The sequence below is a fragment of the Saimiri boliviensis genome, chromosome 14, assembly GCF_048565385.1.
Source record: "Saimiri boliviensis isolate mSaiBol1 chromosome 14, mSaiBol1.pri, whole genome shotgun sequence".
In the NCBI taxonomy this organism is placed as follows: domain Eukaryota; kingdom Metazoa; phylum Chordata; class Mammalia; order Primates; family Cebidae; genus Saimiri; species Saimiri boliviensis.
In genome coordinates, this window is record NC_133462.1 from 46986095 (window position 1) to 47001443 (window position 15349).

General features: G+C 57.9%; 1 protein-coding gene across 5 annotated transcripts in view; it reads right to left on the reverse strand.

The window, feature by feature from the left end:
* The window catches only part of CDK18 (cyclin dependent kinase 18), a 29892-nt gene that overhangs the window by 2206 nt on the left and 12337 nt on the right, over positions 1 to 15349 (reverse strand). For 2 of the 5 annotated variants that reach the window (XM_003938332.4, XM_010348973.3), the window contains exons 2-15: positions 7886 to 8036; positions 7555 to 7697; positions 6508 to 6633; positions 5516 to 5572; positions 4552 to 4666; positions 4272 to 4366; positions 3905 to 3967; positions 2839 to 2962; positions 2581 to 2701; positions 1675 to 1772; positions 1358 to 1463; positions 1216 to 1258; positions 443 to 533; positions 33 to 110 (exon numbers count right to left, since the gene is read on the reverse strand). In XM_003938332.4, the coding sequence (XP_003938381.1) occupies positions 33 to 110; positions 443 to 533; positions 1216 to 1258; positions 1358 to 1463; positions 1675 to 1772; positions 2581 to 2701; positions 2839 to 2962; positions 3905 to 3967; positions 4272 to 4366; positions 4552 to 4666; positions 5516 to 5572; positions 6508 to 6633; positions 7555 to 7697; positions 7886 to 8015 (1390 nt within the window). In that variant the 5' untranslated portion in view covers positions 8016 to 8036. Of the gene's footprint in view, positions 1 to 32; positions 111 to 442; positions 534 to 1215; positions 1259 to 1357; positions 1464 to 1674; positions 1773 to 1862; positions 2090 to 2580; positions 2702 to 2838; positions 2963 to 3904; positions 3968 to 4271; positions 4367 to 4551; positions 4667 to 5515; positions 5573 to 6507; positions 6634 to 7554; positions 7698 to 7885; positions 8037 to 12697; positions 12837 to 15349 lie in introns of those variants that run through there. The other 3 variants (XM_039466352.2, XM_039466351.2, XM_074384925.1) reach the window with 3 other exon arrangements.

Here is a 15349-nt window from a genome sequence, read left to right on the forward strand (position 1 = left end):
AAGGAGGGGGCCAGGAGGGCACCAGCCCCTACCTGGCTGCTGGAAGGCCAAGTTGCGGTAGCCTGGGTCCTTCTGGAGCTGGATCTCCTTCAGGGAGAAGATGGAGGCAGCTGGGGGAGAGAAGGACATGGTGGAGAGAGGGCGGGGTGGAGCCGGCCCTGCTCTGGGAGCCCGCTGCCCCCACTCCCATCGAGTGCCCAGCCCAGAAGACCCTCCAGGGAGGACTGGCCCAGAAAGACCACCTGAGCCACTGAGGCAGCATGTCATTTCCACTGTTCGTCCCTCAGTTCGGAATGAGGACCCAGGCAGGGGAGGCCAGGTGCCCAGGGCTGCTCGGCTGGGCGTGGGGCCTCTGGCCTCTTTGTTCCGGTTCTTCTGCCCACACTCACCACCCCCTTTCCTTGGTTCTGGGTGGCCCTGCTCCCTGCCCCCTAGTACTCACTGTCTTCAAGCTGGTGCACGCGCTCTCCCAGAGACCGGAAGTAGGGGTGACTCAGGGCAGCCTCTGCTGACATGCGACTCTTGGATTCATACTGAAAAGAACAGGATGGGGCTATTGGGCCCTGGCTGGGGGGCTGCAGGGAGCCCTCTGGGCAGCAGGACTCCTGAGCTGCCTTAGCTCACCAAGGTGGGTGGGGCTTGAGGCTCAAAGGAGATGCCCCAGGTCAGCCTCCACACAAACCCAACCTTAGGCCATCTCAAGACCCAGGCTCCCCCGTCTCCAGCCACCAGGAAAAAATAGAAATGAAACTTCAAGCGAATGACCTTCTCTTGGGATAGAAACACAGATGCAAACCAACCATGATGAGAAGGCGAACGTCAGTAATAGGAAGCGTAGTGCCGATAAAGACCCTTCACCGTGTGGCTTATAAGACAGGCACCACACTCAGTGTGTCCCGCCATCTCAATGCATCCTCACAGCCAGCTTGTAAAATAGGAATCATTAATCCCATTTTGCAGCTGAGGAAGCTGAGGCATGGCGGAGCTCTGTAACTCGCCCAAAGCTACGCAGCTAGTAATGGGTTTGGGATCGCAGTGCACAGACTCCAGAAGCTGTGTATGGAAGCCAGCACTCCCGTGGGCCTTGGGGATGGAGAGTACAGGGGAGATGTTTCAAAGACGTGTGAGCACAAAAGCCACAGAAGTTGGGGCGTAGGCCCGGCGTGGGGCATGGGGACTCGGGCTCTTTGGCGGTCTCTCCGGGAGGACACTCACCAGGAGCAAGCTGCTCAGGAGGTGGATGCCATCCGTATCCAACCTGCAAGGAGAAGGCACGGACACGGGCTGTGCCTGAGCGGGGGTGGGGGGTGGGGACCCAGGGCCAGGGCAGGAGGGGCCCCGCGGGCGCCCGGGCTACCTGGGCGCGTGGTTGATGAGCGGCTGCGGGAGGTAGCGGGGGAAGCTGTAGGTGCGGAACTCGGAGAAGGCGGTCACGCCGGGCCACGTCTCTTCTGTGGGGGTCCCTGGGGAGACGAGAGAGGATGGGGAGGGCCTGCGTGAGGGCCAAAGCCAAGGCCGACTTGAAAGGGGTGCAATATAGGAGGCAGGGGCAAAAGATGGCCCAGGCCACAAGGGGTCCCCGCCCCGGAGCTTCCCGGTCCCGCTCGGCGCCTGGGCTGGACGGAGCTCCGGCGCCCCCTGGTGGTGAGAGGGACGGAGCCGCGGGAGACTTACCGAGGAGGCGGAAGATGAGGTGCAGCTCCTCCTTGACTGTGGAGCCGGGAAAGAGGGGCCTCCCTGTGGCCATCTCGTAGTGGATGCAGCCCACGCCCCTGCGGGGAGCAAGGGACAGGGGCAGCGTCAGGCAGGGGCGGCCGCCCTTCCTAGGGCTGCTCCACCAGGGCACCGACGACGACCTGCCACAGGCGGCTGCAAGGGTCGTGGATCTGGCAGCGGGTCTAGGGGCCCAGGGCAGTGCAGGCTCCGAAGCTGCCCAGCCCCCACTGCAGCCCCTCACTGGGGGCTTCCCTGGGCTTGGGAAAGCTGCGACCTCTCCCCTTTCACTCTGTGAGGTTTGGGTCTGTGCAGCCAGCGCCCATGTGGCAGTCCTTTCAGCAGTGTCGTCTGAAACTCTCCACTGTGCGCCCCACTGGAAGAGAGAAGTACATAAATCCATTCTCCTGGGGACCTTGGGGCACAGCCGCAGCCATTCATGACCACCGGCGGCCTGGCTTTCAATTCGGGCTGATTCTTCGTTTTACGCCAAATCATACCCTTGTTCGTTTTCACATAAAAATAGTATCTCTCTTTCAACATTTTCACTGGGACTGATGCCTGGGGAAGATGCATCGTATTTACTATGGGGGCCGTCCTGGACCCTCTGGGTCTCTGGTAACCCCCCACAGGCCCCTGGAGGAGGATTTCAGATGCACAGCCTTGGAGGGTCTGTTTCAGCCAGGGAAACCCTAATCTATTATATTTCAGACTTAATTCTTTAACATCCAGCTCAGCAGGATGTCACATGACTTTTAGGTGAAGGAAGTTAGGCAGTTCTTCCCGGAGGCCCTTGGGGCAGCAGAAGAGTGTCTAGAGGTGCGGCCAGGCCTGTCCCCCACCTCGGTCCTCACAGTGCTCACTCACCACATATCGATGGGGGTGGAGTACTCTGTGGATCCCAGCAGCACATCAGGGGGCCGGTACCACAGGGTCACCACCTCATTGGAGTAGGTCTTTGTGGGCACTGACTTGGCCCTGGCCAGTCCTGGGGGCAGACATGTCACTGGACCTCTGCCCACAGGTGCTGGGGGGTTGACTGCTGTGCCCTCCCCCACTGCACCCACACCCTGAGGCCACTGTGCAGCCCGGGAGCGTCAGACCCCACCCTAACCCCAGCCTCACCAAAGTCAGCCAGCTTCAGCTCCCCCCTCTCATTGATGAGCAGGTTCTGGGGCTTCAGGTCCCGGTGCAGGATCTTGCGGTGGTGACAGTAGGCAAGGCCCCGTAGCAGCTGGAACATGAAAATCTGGGGGAGGGGGAAGAGAAGTATTGGGTGGACGGTGGCCCTGAGCCTCTGCTCCAAGGCTGGGAACGGGATGGGGGCAGGGGCTTGGTGGTGAGGTCAGCACAAGCCCCTCATTCCCCTGCCCACTCTGCAGCCCCCATCCTAGGCCCCACCCACACCGGGGAATCCCACCCAGAGGAGAGGACACCAGGGGTGCAGAAGAGGCAGTGAGTATGGGGGAGGCCAGAGAAGTCTCAGGCAGGAGCACGGGTTCAGAATGGCTGCCTAGGTGGAGAAGCAGGTGCTTGATCCTTCCATTTTCTTTTAGAGACAGGGCTTCACTGTCATCCAGGCTGGAGTACAGTGGTGTGATCATGGCTCGCTGCAGCCTCAACCTCCTGGGCTCAAGTGGTCCTCCCACCTCAGCCTCTCAAGCAGCTGGGACTACGGGCACACACACCACTGTGTCCGGCTACTTTTTCAATTTTTAGTAGAGATGAGGTCTTGCCATGTTACCCAGGCTGGTCTCAAACTCCTGGGCTCAAGCCATTTTCCTGCCTTGGCCTCCCAGTGCTGGGATTACAGGCGTCGCCCACCATGCCCAGCCTTGATTCTTTTAACAAACACCAGGAGAGGACATTCATAACCCTGAGCTTCCCCAGAAGCCTCCTTGCAACCTGGCAGGTAGCTCACACTCCCATTTGACAGATGGGGAAACTGATGTTCGGAGTTGGGAGCAGGTTTTACACCAATAGCTAGACAGTGGCAGAGAACATGTGTCTGTTCCCAGGGTGAAGTGCTCAGCCCGGTTCCTGGACTCGCTGATGGCAATGCCCTCTCCCTCCTCCCATGTGGGAAGGTCTGAGCTGCCTCACCGGAGCTCTGGTGGTGAGAGTGGGTCCCCGTGCCGGGCTTCTGGATAGGTGGCTGCTAAGATGGGGGACTCTGCCCGGGAAGCCTCACCTTGACGTTGTGCATGCTCATGAGGTTCCCGCAGTGGTCCAGATACTGCTTCAGGTCACTGTCCTGGAACACAGAGCCCGGCTCAGTCCTGCCCCATGCTGACCTAAGCCCAGACACAGGCTGAGGAGAGGAAGCCCCGCCCTGGAAAGGGCCCATGCCCACTAGTGGGACAAGTCCCTGGCTCCAGCCACCCCGAAGCCTGAGCGCTTGGCCCACTCCTGCATGGGAGCATCTGAGAACCGGATTCCAGAACAAGGCCTGGGCTGCCTGCACCCCGCCTCTCCCACTCCCTCAGCTTCCCACTCCGCTACCCACACCCTGTTTCTGCCACAAGAGGGAGAGACTGCAGCCCCAGCCCGACTCTCACCAGGTACTCAAACACCAGGGTGAGGGACCGATCTGTGTGAATGAGGTCGTGCAAGGTCACAATATTGGCGTGCTTCAGGTTCTTCAGCAGAGACACTGAGGGGAGACAGGCCCGCCTGGGTCCCGAGGACTCCGTGTCCCCATACCCTCTCTTCTTGGCGTCAGCTCCAGGAGCCCCACCCCAGCAATGACCTTCCACCTCCAGCTCCCACCAGGGCACGGGCTGCTGAACCCCTCCTCCAGAAGCCTCGGGGGCAGCGTAGGACTCTATGACGCTGTACCCTCTCGGATGGCAGTGCAGGGCGCTCCCTCCTCATGCTCCAGCCGGATCTCCTTCAGGGCCACGAGGTTCTCTGTCAGTTTGCTGCGGCCTTTGAAGACTGTGGCATAGGTGCCCTGGGATGGAGGGCCGCAGCGGCCCCAGGCACATTCAGGTGCTGCTGGCCTCGGTCCAGTGCCTCCCTGTGTGTGTCTCTGCTTGGGCTATGACTTGGGCCTGAGTGCCCTTCCTCCCTTCACTGACATGCTGTTTCCTACAAAGCCTACGTCTCTGGGAAGTGTCCCTAATGACTCCCCAGTCAGAGGTAATCAGTCCTTCCTCTAAGTCCCAGCATGCCGTGTCAACCTCTATGGTAACACCGGGTTTTCTCTACCTTACATGACGCTGTTTACACAGAGATTCCCTCTTTGGGCTCCTGGAGGGAGAGGGCTGTGTGTTCCCCCTCTCTGTAAACCTTCACCCACCCCAGGCCTCTGCACAGTGACAACAGAAATAGCTAAGTGACATAGCACTTCTTATGTGCCAGGCATCGTCTGTGTGCCATACATAAGCTGACTACAGTGACCTACCTCATCCTCACGGTAACTCTATGCGGTAGGAGAGTTACTATCTCACTGGACAGAGGAAGAAACTGAGGCACACAGAGAGGTCATGTAACTCACCCAAGGTCACAGAGCTAGTAAATCGTGGAGCTAGGATTAGAACCCAGGCAAGAAGGGCTGGCAGGGAAAAAAAAGACTGGATTCTGCCCAGTCCCATGGCTACTCTGTCCTCACACCCTCCTTCAGGATCTGAGCCCACTTCAACTCCTGCCAAAGGCTGGGCCAGAGTACACCTCCAAAGGCTGTGCACCCTGACGGGGCAGGGGCCACAAGAGGGCCAATCAGAGAGGGCTGACCCGGGAGGCCTGCCCCTCCTCCAAGCCATCCTGCCTGGCTATTCAGAGGCCAAACCCAGCCTCTTACCTCTCCCAGTTTGTCCAGTTTCACGTATGTTTCCAGTTTCCCAAAGCCGATGTCTGACTGAGAGGGAGAGACATAGAATGCGGTGAGCTTGAAGGCTTCGGCAGCCCCACAGACATGACACCTCCCCGAACTCCAGCCTCTGGGAGGGAAGGGATGAAACTCCATGGTGGAAGGAGCTCCTTTTCCCTTTATCCCTGTGACAAAGGACAGAACTTGTGGGAGTGTGAGCTTCTCCTTCCCAGGACAGCCAAGAGTGTAGAGCCCAGAGCTGTGGCACCTGGGATGGTCGCATGCCTTGGCCACCTGTGTCTCCGAGTGAGACCACAAGCTCTTCCAGAGCAGATGCTGCCTTTTCCCCCGTTGTACCTTGAGTGTCCAGTTCAGCACCCACCTCCCTGACCGTGTCTCTCATCAGCACACTTCTCGCTCAGGCGTATCCAACCCTTAACAAGACGGCCTAGAGCAGGCGTCCCCAAACTACGGCCCGCAGGCCGCATGCGGCCCCCTGAGGCCATTTATCCAGCCCCCCGCCGCACTTCAGGAAGGGGCACCTCTTTCATTGGTGGTCAGTGAGAGGAGCACAGGATGTGGCGGCCCTCCAACGGTCTGAGGGACAGTGAACTGGCCCCCTCTGTAAAAAGTCTGGGGACGCCTGGCCTAGAGTCTGTGTTTTGTAAGATATCCCAAACAGCTCTGATTGATAGGCAGCTAGGACTAGAAGGCACCTGCCAGCTGGCCTATTGCTCTTAACCACGTGGAGACCATGGGGCCCAGTGTGGGCTTAGAGCCCCGTTCCAGCCCACGTGGGACCCATCTAGGAAATGAATGTTCATTAGGAGGACGAGCTGGTTGAATTCACTCAGGCCAGCAGGTGGCACCAGAGGCCCAGGAATCTTCCTGGAAACCCCATACAGGCCTCAGCTGGGACTGATATGCCAGGCTAGGGAGGGGGGTGTCCCACCCTCGTGTCCTCTTACTCTCCTGGCACTCACCAGAGAGGCCCGGCGGGACATGCGGCTGAGCGGCTTGGGCAGATCTGGGCTCTCCATCTGTAGCTTCTGTAAGAACTCCTGGGGCAGGCGGATATCCATGGGCAGAGAGAGCCTCTTGCTGACATCCTGCAGTGATGGGGATGAGATGGGGACACCACTGTTGGCTCCCGGGCAGCTAGGGTGGTGGGCCCCAGAGTCTCACTCTGGACCTAGCTTTCCCTGCAGAGCAACCATGCAGAGCCCAGTCACAGGCTGTGACCCCAGGTTCACAGCTGCTCCAAGTGTGTGTGCTCAAGACATACACATGAACGCCTGGGGCTGCTGTGCTGACACAGGCAGGTCACTTGCCGCCTCTCTGGCCCACAGTATTGCCATCTGTGCCACGTAAATCTCATACCCTTACAGGCACTGCTTCTGTATGTGTATTTTTTTTTTTTTTTTTTTTTGAGACGGATTTTCGCTCTTGTCACCCAGGCTGGAGTGCAGTGGTGCAATCTTGGCTCACCGTAACCTCTGCCTCCAAGGTTCAAGGGATTCTCTTGCCTCAGCCTCTTGAGTAGCTGGGATTGCAGGCGTATGCCACCACGCCTGGCTAATTTTTGTATTTTTAGTAGAGATGGAGTTTCACCATGTTGGCCAAGATGGTCTCGAACTCCTGACCTCAGGTGATTCACCCGCTTCAGCCTCCCAAAGTGCTGAGATTACAGGCGTGAGCCACCGCGCCTAGCCTTTTAAAAATATATATATACTTGGACACATGCATATGGATCAAACAACAAATACTCAAGTTGTCTAGCCCTTGCTAAGTTCAGGAACATTCTAAGCACTTGGCATAGATTAACCCATGTCATCCATGATGACCATTTTACAGAAGAGGAGACTATGGTGCACAGAGGTTGAGTAACTTGCTCAAAGTCACAGAGCTAATGAATGGCAGAGCTGGAATTTGAACCCACAAAGCCTGGCTGCAAGGCAGCTGCCCTCCTGTGCACATTCCTGCCCGTGCAGCCTGCCACCTTCCCGGGGCAGAGCTCCAGAGGCACTCACCTCCATGGAGAAGCGGCGCTGGTTCTGTCGCTGCTGGAACCGCATGCCAGGGGACAGCTGCCCTGGCTCCTCCCCACTGTCTGCTGGGGAGACGGCGCTGCACTCCTGCGGGGACTCTCTGCCAAGAGGACCGAGCTGCAGGTCTGAGGGGACAGGCATCAGCTCCCCTCCCTGCCTCTCTGCCCTGAGGGGGAGGAGGGTAGCCCCCCCACCCCCAATCCTGTGCTCCTCCCCTAAGGCCAGTGGGGAAGGGCCGGGCAGGGAGGGGAGGGAGGTGCCTGGGAAACGTCTGAAGGTGGGAGAGGTGCTGGGGTGGGCCCAGACCTCTCACCCTCATTCCGCCGGTTGTGGAGCTGGTTGAATTGCTCCGTGAATTCAGCCAAGGATTCTTCGATGGTCTCGGTGCGGGGCACTGACAGGGAGAAACGGCGCTTAAAGTTCTTCATCTTGTTCATGATCATGAGGGAGCTGGCAGCCGGGCCCTGAGATGGGAGGTGTGAGAAGAGAAGATGAGAACAAGGCCACCAGCCCAGGTCTCCACCCACTGGGAATTCAGCTCTCTTCCCATCAAGCTCTGTCACCCTGTATGCCACTACCACCAGGAGCCAGGGTTGTGTCTTCTCCAAAGTTTGACACCCCCCCCCCCACAGAGAGTGGGTGCTCACCCTCTTCTTCCCAGTCACCCTCTTCCTCCTAGTGACTGCCCACCTCCTAGCACTGCCCACCCCCCACCCCCCACCCCCGCGTGCGGTCTCTACAGACCACCTAGTCCAGCAAAGTACTGGTCATAATAGGAGGCATGATGTACATAGAGGCTCCTGAAGGCCCCTAGACCTGAGCCCTTAGCTGCTGGAGGTCTAGAGAGTTCTGAGGGAAGAGTTGGGGTGGCAGGGAGGGCACCAGAACCAGGGAGTCCCTGGGCCAGCAGAAATTTACTAACTTGTTTGCCAGAGCTTGAACGTATCCACAGCCAGCAAATCTTACTGACCAAGGCCCGTAAAGTGAACTTCAGCTTGGCCAACACCCTTGGGGCATGATAAGGACCAAACCTCATTTCACCTCCGATACTGACACCGGACAGTCCCTGCTCTGGCATGCCCCGGAAGCCAAGGGAGGAAAGGGAGGAGGGAAGGGAAGAGTGCATCAGCGCTGCCCAGCTGCCCCTCCTCTCCAGCTGAAATATGGGAGGTCGGGAGCAGGGAAGGTCCCAGGGGAAACACAGAAGCTTGCCAGAAACAGAGTCAAGCCCTAGGGAGGGTGAGGCCTAAGCCCTGCTAGGACCTTCCCATGCCAGAGCCATCCAAGCAGGCAGGGTGTCTTCTACCAAGAACACCATGGAGGAGCGGGTGAGCTGCTCTGCCCATCCCCATGCCCCGCCCCCAGCTGTGAAAGCTTTCTTCCTTGGGTTCCCCGGCTCCTCGTGCCCTGTGAACTAAAGGATGCCCTGCTGGCCACCCGATGACCCCAGGTAACGGCTTCTTCCTGCAGACCCTCCCTTCTCCCTCCTGCCTTGAGCAGCACTGTCCCACCTCCCCTCCCCTCCCCTTCATGGTTTCTTACATGCTTAGTGCAGCCCCTTGTCATTCTGCTCTGCACACACTGCCCTTGAGGGCCCACCAAGGCTCCCACCCATGCTGGCAAGAAAGCACCAGAGGGATAGCCCTGTGATGGGCCACCTGCACCTGCTCCCAGCTGCTACCCATGCCCTAGGCACACACCCCCCGGGAAGCAGCCTAGTTGCCAAGGCGACCAGGCCCTTCCTGAATCCTCCTGGTTTAAGGGATTATCGTTCGGTAGCATGTTGGCTTTGCTTAATGATCACATCCTTCTGTCCTCAGCCAGCCTGGAAAGGGTCCTCTGTCTGGCAGCACATGTTCCTGGCGGCCCCCAAACCCAGCTCAGTGGTAGCCCGCCAGCCACCCTGATCCCTGTGGCTAAATGTGAGCAGGTTCTCCATTCCTTCAACGGGCTGGCACCTCTCAGGGTGGAGGCCTCAGGTTCGCATTGCTAGGCAGGCCCATCTCTGTCAGTGGGCCCTGGTCTCATTTCCACTCAACAAACTGGCCGGGCATGGTGGCTCATGCCTACAATCCCAGCACTTTGGGAGGCCAAGGTGGGTGGATCACCTGAGGTCAGGAGTTTGAAACCAGCCTAGCCAATATGGTGAAACCCCGTCTCTACTACAAATACAAAAAAATTAGCCGGGTGTGGTGATGCACACCTGTAATCCCAGTTATTTGAGAGGCTGAGGCAGGAAAATCACTTGAAGCCTGGGGGCGGAGGTTGCACACGGAGATTGTGCCATTGCACTCCAGCCTGGGTAACAGAGGTGGAGATTGTGCCATTGCACTCCAGCCTGGGTGACAGAGGTGGAGATCGTGCCATTGCACTCCAGCCTGGGTGACAGAGGTGGAGATCGTGCCATTGCACTCCAGCCTGGGTGACAGAGGTGGAGATCGTGCCATTGCACTCCAGCCTGGGTGACAGAGGTGGAGATCGTGCCATTGCACTCCAGCCTGGGTGACAGAAGTGGAGATTGTGCCATTGCACTCCAGCCTGGGTGATGGAGCAAGACTCAGTCTCAAAAAACAAACAGATAAAAGCTGAGCACCTACAATGCACCGGCATTGTGCCAGGCACGAGGGCTTCAGAGGCAGGTAAAGGGTGGTCTCTGTTCTCAAGGAACTCAGGGGCTGGTGATGCCTCCTTTGATGGGAAGGTAACAGAGCGCTTCCTCTTCGGCTTCTTTGGCAGAGCCCACCAGCCTTGGACGTTCCTGACTCTCCATCCCTAAACTCCTTCCTGCCAGCCATCCTCAGCCGCTCCTCCAAGGCTCTGTGCAATGTCCCAGGCCTGCTGTCTGCAGGACTCTCACAGACAGGAAACTTCCAGAGGGCAGCCACCCCGCCTCACACTTGTGTATAGCATCCAGGCCAGAGAGATCTAATCTAGAGGCTTCATGATGGTGGCAGGAGGTATGGGTCCCAGTGACAGGAGGACCCAGACATGCCTACCTGGTGACTCCCATTTCCCAGCAAGATAGGAGAGTGGAGATGGCCCCTTGTACAGATCAATTATTTTCTTTTCTTTCTCTTTTTTTTTTTTTTTTTTTTTTTGAGACAGTGTTGCCCAGGCTGGAGTGCAGTGGCGCGATCTCGGCTCACCGCAACTTCTACTTCCCATGCTCAAGCAATTCTTGTGCCTCAGCCTCAAGTAGCTGGGACTACAGGCCCGCACCACCACACCAGCTACTTTTTGTGTTTTCAGCAGAGACGGCGTTTTGCCACGTTGGCGGGGCTCGTCTCGAACTCCTGACTTCAGGTGATCCTCCCAAAGTGCTGGGATTACCGGCATAAGCCACTGTACTGAGCCAATTATTTTCAAAGATAGCTGAACATAAGAATCACCAGGGAGCATTGTAAAAAAATTCAGATTCCTAGGTCTCACCCTGAGATTCTGGAACTGAGGTTTTGAGGATGGTGCCTTGGAAAATGCATTTGTAAACAACTTCAATGATGTACATCTGGAGCCGTGACCAGGAAGCATCTGAGGTCCAGGTAAGGGACAACTATCTGCCCAGGCTTCCAGACTACCCTCCTGTGCTGAGGCGGGGGACCCTCAGAGCAGGGGAGGGAAGCAGGAGGCCCCCCACAGGACAGGGAATCTCCCTTGCTGGGAGCTGGTGCACCTACACTGCACAAACTGATGTCCCTGTGCTTCCTCATGGTTGTTCTCTGGGGGTGGGAGAGGCAGGCGCTTGGCTCCCTGAGGTCTGAGCTCCACCAAGGGAGACCAGCCACACCCCTTTCTAAAAACAGGGCTTCCCCATAAAACCATCCTGCAGTCTAGGATTTATGAGATGACATGTAGGGTTTGTGGCTCAGGAATCTACCAGTAGCAGCCATAAATCTCACACCCTTGCTCTTGCTTATAGGGTGAGGGGAGGGGAGCTCATTAAAGGCCTCTGGAAAGGAGCCCTCCCCCCCATTTCTGCAAGACAAAGGAGATCCAGCCCTGAGTCACACCTGCCTTCCCCACCATTCAGTGAGGAGCAAGGAGCCACCAGCCTGTGCCTGGGATGGGGTGGACGGTGGGGCAGGGAGCTGGCGGGAGGGTGAGGCCAGGGGCAGATGACTGGAGCAGGAATGTGGGGCCAAGCAGTGCAGGCAACCAGAACCAGCTATTCCCCACCCTCAGGAGAGGAGCTCGAGAGGAAGTGGCTGCCACAGTAGCAGGAGGGATGGAGGTCAGATGTAGGATGGACTTCCTGATGGTAACAGGGGAGCAGGCGGTGGGGGTGGTGACCACTGCAGAGTGGATGTCTCTCTCTGCTGGGGACAATCGGGGCATTGAACCCAGCAGGGTCTTGGGTGTGACAGGGCAGACGGGGCAGTGAATAGTCTGTTGTTCCCTAGGTCAAGACACAAGATGCCTCTGTCATTTTTCCCTTGGGAGAGTCAGCTTCTCCGATTTGGGGGTCGAGGGGGAAGGGAGACAGGAAAAAGGCCTGTCACCTTAATGCTGTCTGCCCCTCACCCCCAAGCGGGGACAGAAGAGCTCAGTATGACCCAGCCTGAGGCCAGCCCAGGGCCAGGCACAGCACAGCCTTTGTCCCCAGGCCAAGGAGCCATCTGGGGCTGTCCCCGTGCAACTGGTGCCAGGGGAAGCGGGCGATGGGCGTCCAGGGATGCTGGCCCAGCATTGGGAGCTGGGGGAAGTTGAAGGCGCAGAGTCCCACTGAGGAGCTGCAGGTGGGCAGGCAGACCCCGGCAGTCTCCCCTCCCACCTCCCTGCCCAGATAAGTCAAAAAGCTCTTAACCTGCTTTAGGCACTTCCAGGCACATACCAGCCAGCCCAGAACTTCCTGTTGGTGCCAGAGCCACGGGTGGCACAGAAGGAGGAAGGAGGGGCCAGGCTGGGAGGAAACCCAGCACTTGCCAGAGGCCACTGTGCCCCCAGCGAGCAGGGCTGGCCTCCCAGAATGTCAGCAGGGAACACGCTCACACACCCTCCATCCCCATCCCTTGCCCGCTGAAGACGCTGAGCCTCCGAGAGGGGAAATGACGTGCTCAAAATCACACAGCCGTTTCCTGTTATTGCCAAGTGCACAAACGTGGACCATGTTCCTCCTTTCTTCTCCTACCTGGAGCCCTCTCGACCCTTGCGCCGTCCCTGTGGCCTCAGCTTGATGTGCCATTTTCTCCTCCAGGTCTCCTCCACTCCTACTCTGAATTGAACGCCAGACAAACCCAGTTTCAAACTCTGGTGCTACGACTCGCAGGCTGTGGAATCGCAATGAAGTTATAAAACCCCTCTCACCCTTGGCTCCAGTCATTCGTTCATTCATTCAACAATTACCGAACACCTGCTGCATGCCAGGCACTGTTGCAGACCCTGAGAATCCACAGGTGAATGAAACAGAAGTGAATTCCTGCCCTAATACATTCTAACAGGGGTGGTGGGGGGGTGTGTGCAGATAATAAACAGAATGAATGCACAGGATGATGGATGGTGACAAATGCAATGACGGGGATTCATGCAGGAAAGAGGGACGGCATAGGAGGGGCAGTTGCAAGTTTAAGTAGGGTGGTCAGGAAGGGCTCCCCGCGAAGCAAGTGACAGGAGAAACCCAGAGCAGGTGTAAGGTGAGGGGCCAGGCATGCAGGGTCTGGGGGAAGCAGGTCAGCAAGGGAACAGCAGGGACAAAGGTCCTGAGGCAGAGTGACGCTGGCTCGCTGCAGGACGATGGTGTGGCTGAAGAGGAGGCTGGAGGAAGCGCAGAGCAGCTGTGTTGGGCTTGGAGGGGTAAGGAGGGTTTGAGCTGATGCGTGACATGGTTGCACCGAGGCTTTGACATGCTGCTGTGTTGAGAACAGACAAGGAGAGAGCAAGGGGAAAGCAGGGTGCTGGGCAGGAGGCTGCTGCCGAGGCTAGGAGAGAGCTCAGTGGTGGCTGGGACCAGCGTGGGGCAGCGGAGGCGGTGAGAAGTGGCTGGATTCAGGCTCTATTTTGAAGGTGGAGCCAAAGAGCTTTGCAGATGGATTGTATGTGGTGGGTGAGAAGAGTCAAGCCTGACTGTCGGGTTTTGGCCAAGCAGCCAGAGTGGTGGGATGAACAGTCACTGGATGTCACAAGGCATTCTGGGAGTAGCAGTTTCAGTGGGAAGACCGGGAATTGGATGTTGGGCAGGTGACATCTTCAATGTCCAGTGGTATCTGGGTGGACATGCTAGGGGAGCCAACACACAGCACTGGCACAGAGAAGATGTCCAGCAAAGGCTGGCTCTCCTCTCTTAAGCCCCCGACCAGATAAAAAGAGGCCTCATATACACTTCATCAAACATCCCTGCAGACTTCCTTATCACAAGGTGCTTTGGGATCCCAGGATGGAAGAGGGTCAGGAGACAGGGAGCAGGATCATCTCTTGGCAAATGTGAGGCGGGTAGGGCCAGGGAGGCAGGGTCCCCCTTACTTAGACAACTGCAGGGCCACACAGTGTGGGGCCCGTGTAAGGCAGGGAACCCCAGCTCCTGGCAGACAAGTCCTGTCTTCTATCTTGGGAGGAAAGAAAGCTCCACAGCACAGGCCAGGCCAGCCCCACGGCCCCAGTGCCCAGAGAGGGCACATTCCCAGCCCACTGACTGCTGGGACCACCTGTGCCAGGCCCCAGACCTAACACCTGCCCTAAGGCTGGGGCCCCTGAGAGACCGTGACCCGGAGACCTTGGTGGAGAAGGAAGTTGGCAGAGCATCCCAGGAATCTGGGAAGCAGCCTCCACTTCCTGGAAGTTCTGGCTATAGACTAGAGGATGGGAACGTCAGCTTCACTTCTTCAGCTCCTGGGGCCAGGCCTGGAGTTTCCTCTCAGCAAACCTCTTCCAGACACCTCTTTGCCTTCCTCTTGAACAAAGCCCCGGTTCTCCAGCCTGCATCCAAAGGCCCCTCAAGAACTGGGGCCCCTTCCTCTGGCTTTGCCCCTCTCTGTTGCCCCTGCATGCTGTACAAGTCTCTGGAGCCTTGTACAGCATTCAGGGGGCAAGGCTGGGGCTGTTCCCGTGCAACTGGTGCCAGGGGAAGAGGGCAATGGGCATCCAGGGATGCTGGCCCGGCAGTGGGGGCTGGGGAAAGTTGAAGGAGCTGAGTCCCACTGAGGAGCTGCAGGGTGGGCAGGCAGATGCCCCGAAGGCTCCCCTCCCACCTCCCTGCCCAGGTAGGTCATAAAGCTCTCAGCTGCTCCAGCCACTTCCTCCCAGGCACATACCAGCTGGCCAGAACTTCCTGCTGGGGCTCCCCAACATTGATTGCACATGCTTTCCCAACCCCCACTCAATGTCCCCCCAGGACCACCAGGTGCCCCCCCTTTTCACCTGTCTCCCTCGCCTGGAACATGTTGGTCCCTATGCCTGGTGCTGGTGGCATCCAGCAGGCACATGTCTGCTTACAGGCACATGTGCGCACCTGTTGTGTTCCAGGCACATGGTAGATGCATCCCCAAGTCCCTCTTTTGTTTTGCTTTTCTTTTCAACCTTGGGTCTCTGTGTGCCCAGGGGCGGGGCAGGGGTTGGAGGGTATAACTTGCGGCTGCCTGCCCCTCAGTCACAAAGGCTCACTGCCAGCCAGGATCCCTGTGACACCCTGTCTTCCACTCCCTGCCCGCACCTCAGTCACTCAGCCACTTGGGGCCTTGGGTGAATTTCAAAGAACTAGAGGCCATGGCTGACCAAGTTTGCAGATGTCATGAGCTAGGACCTCAGAGATATTCCCTCCCAGGGAGAAGGGAGCCTGAAGGGAGCCTGC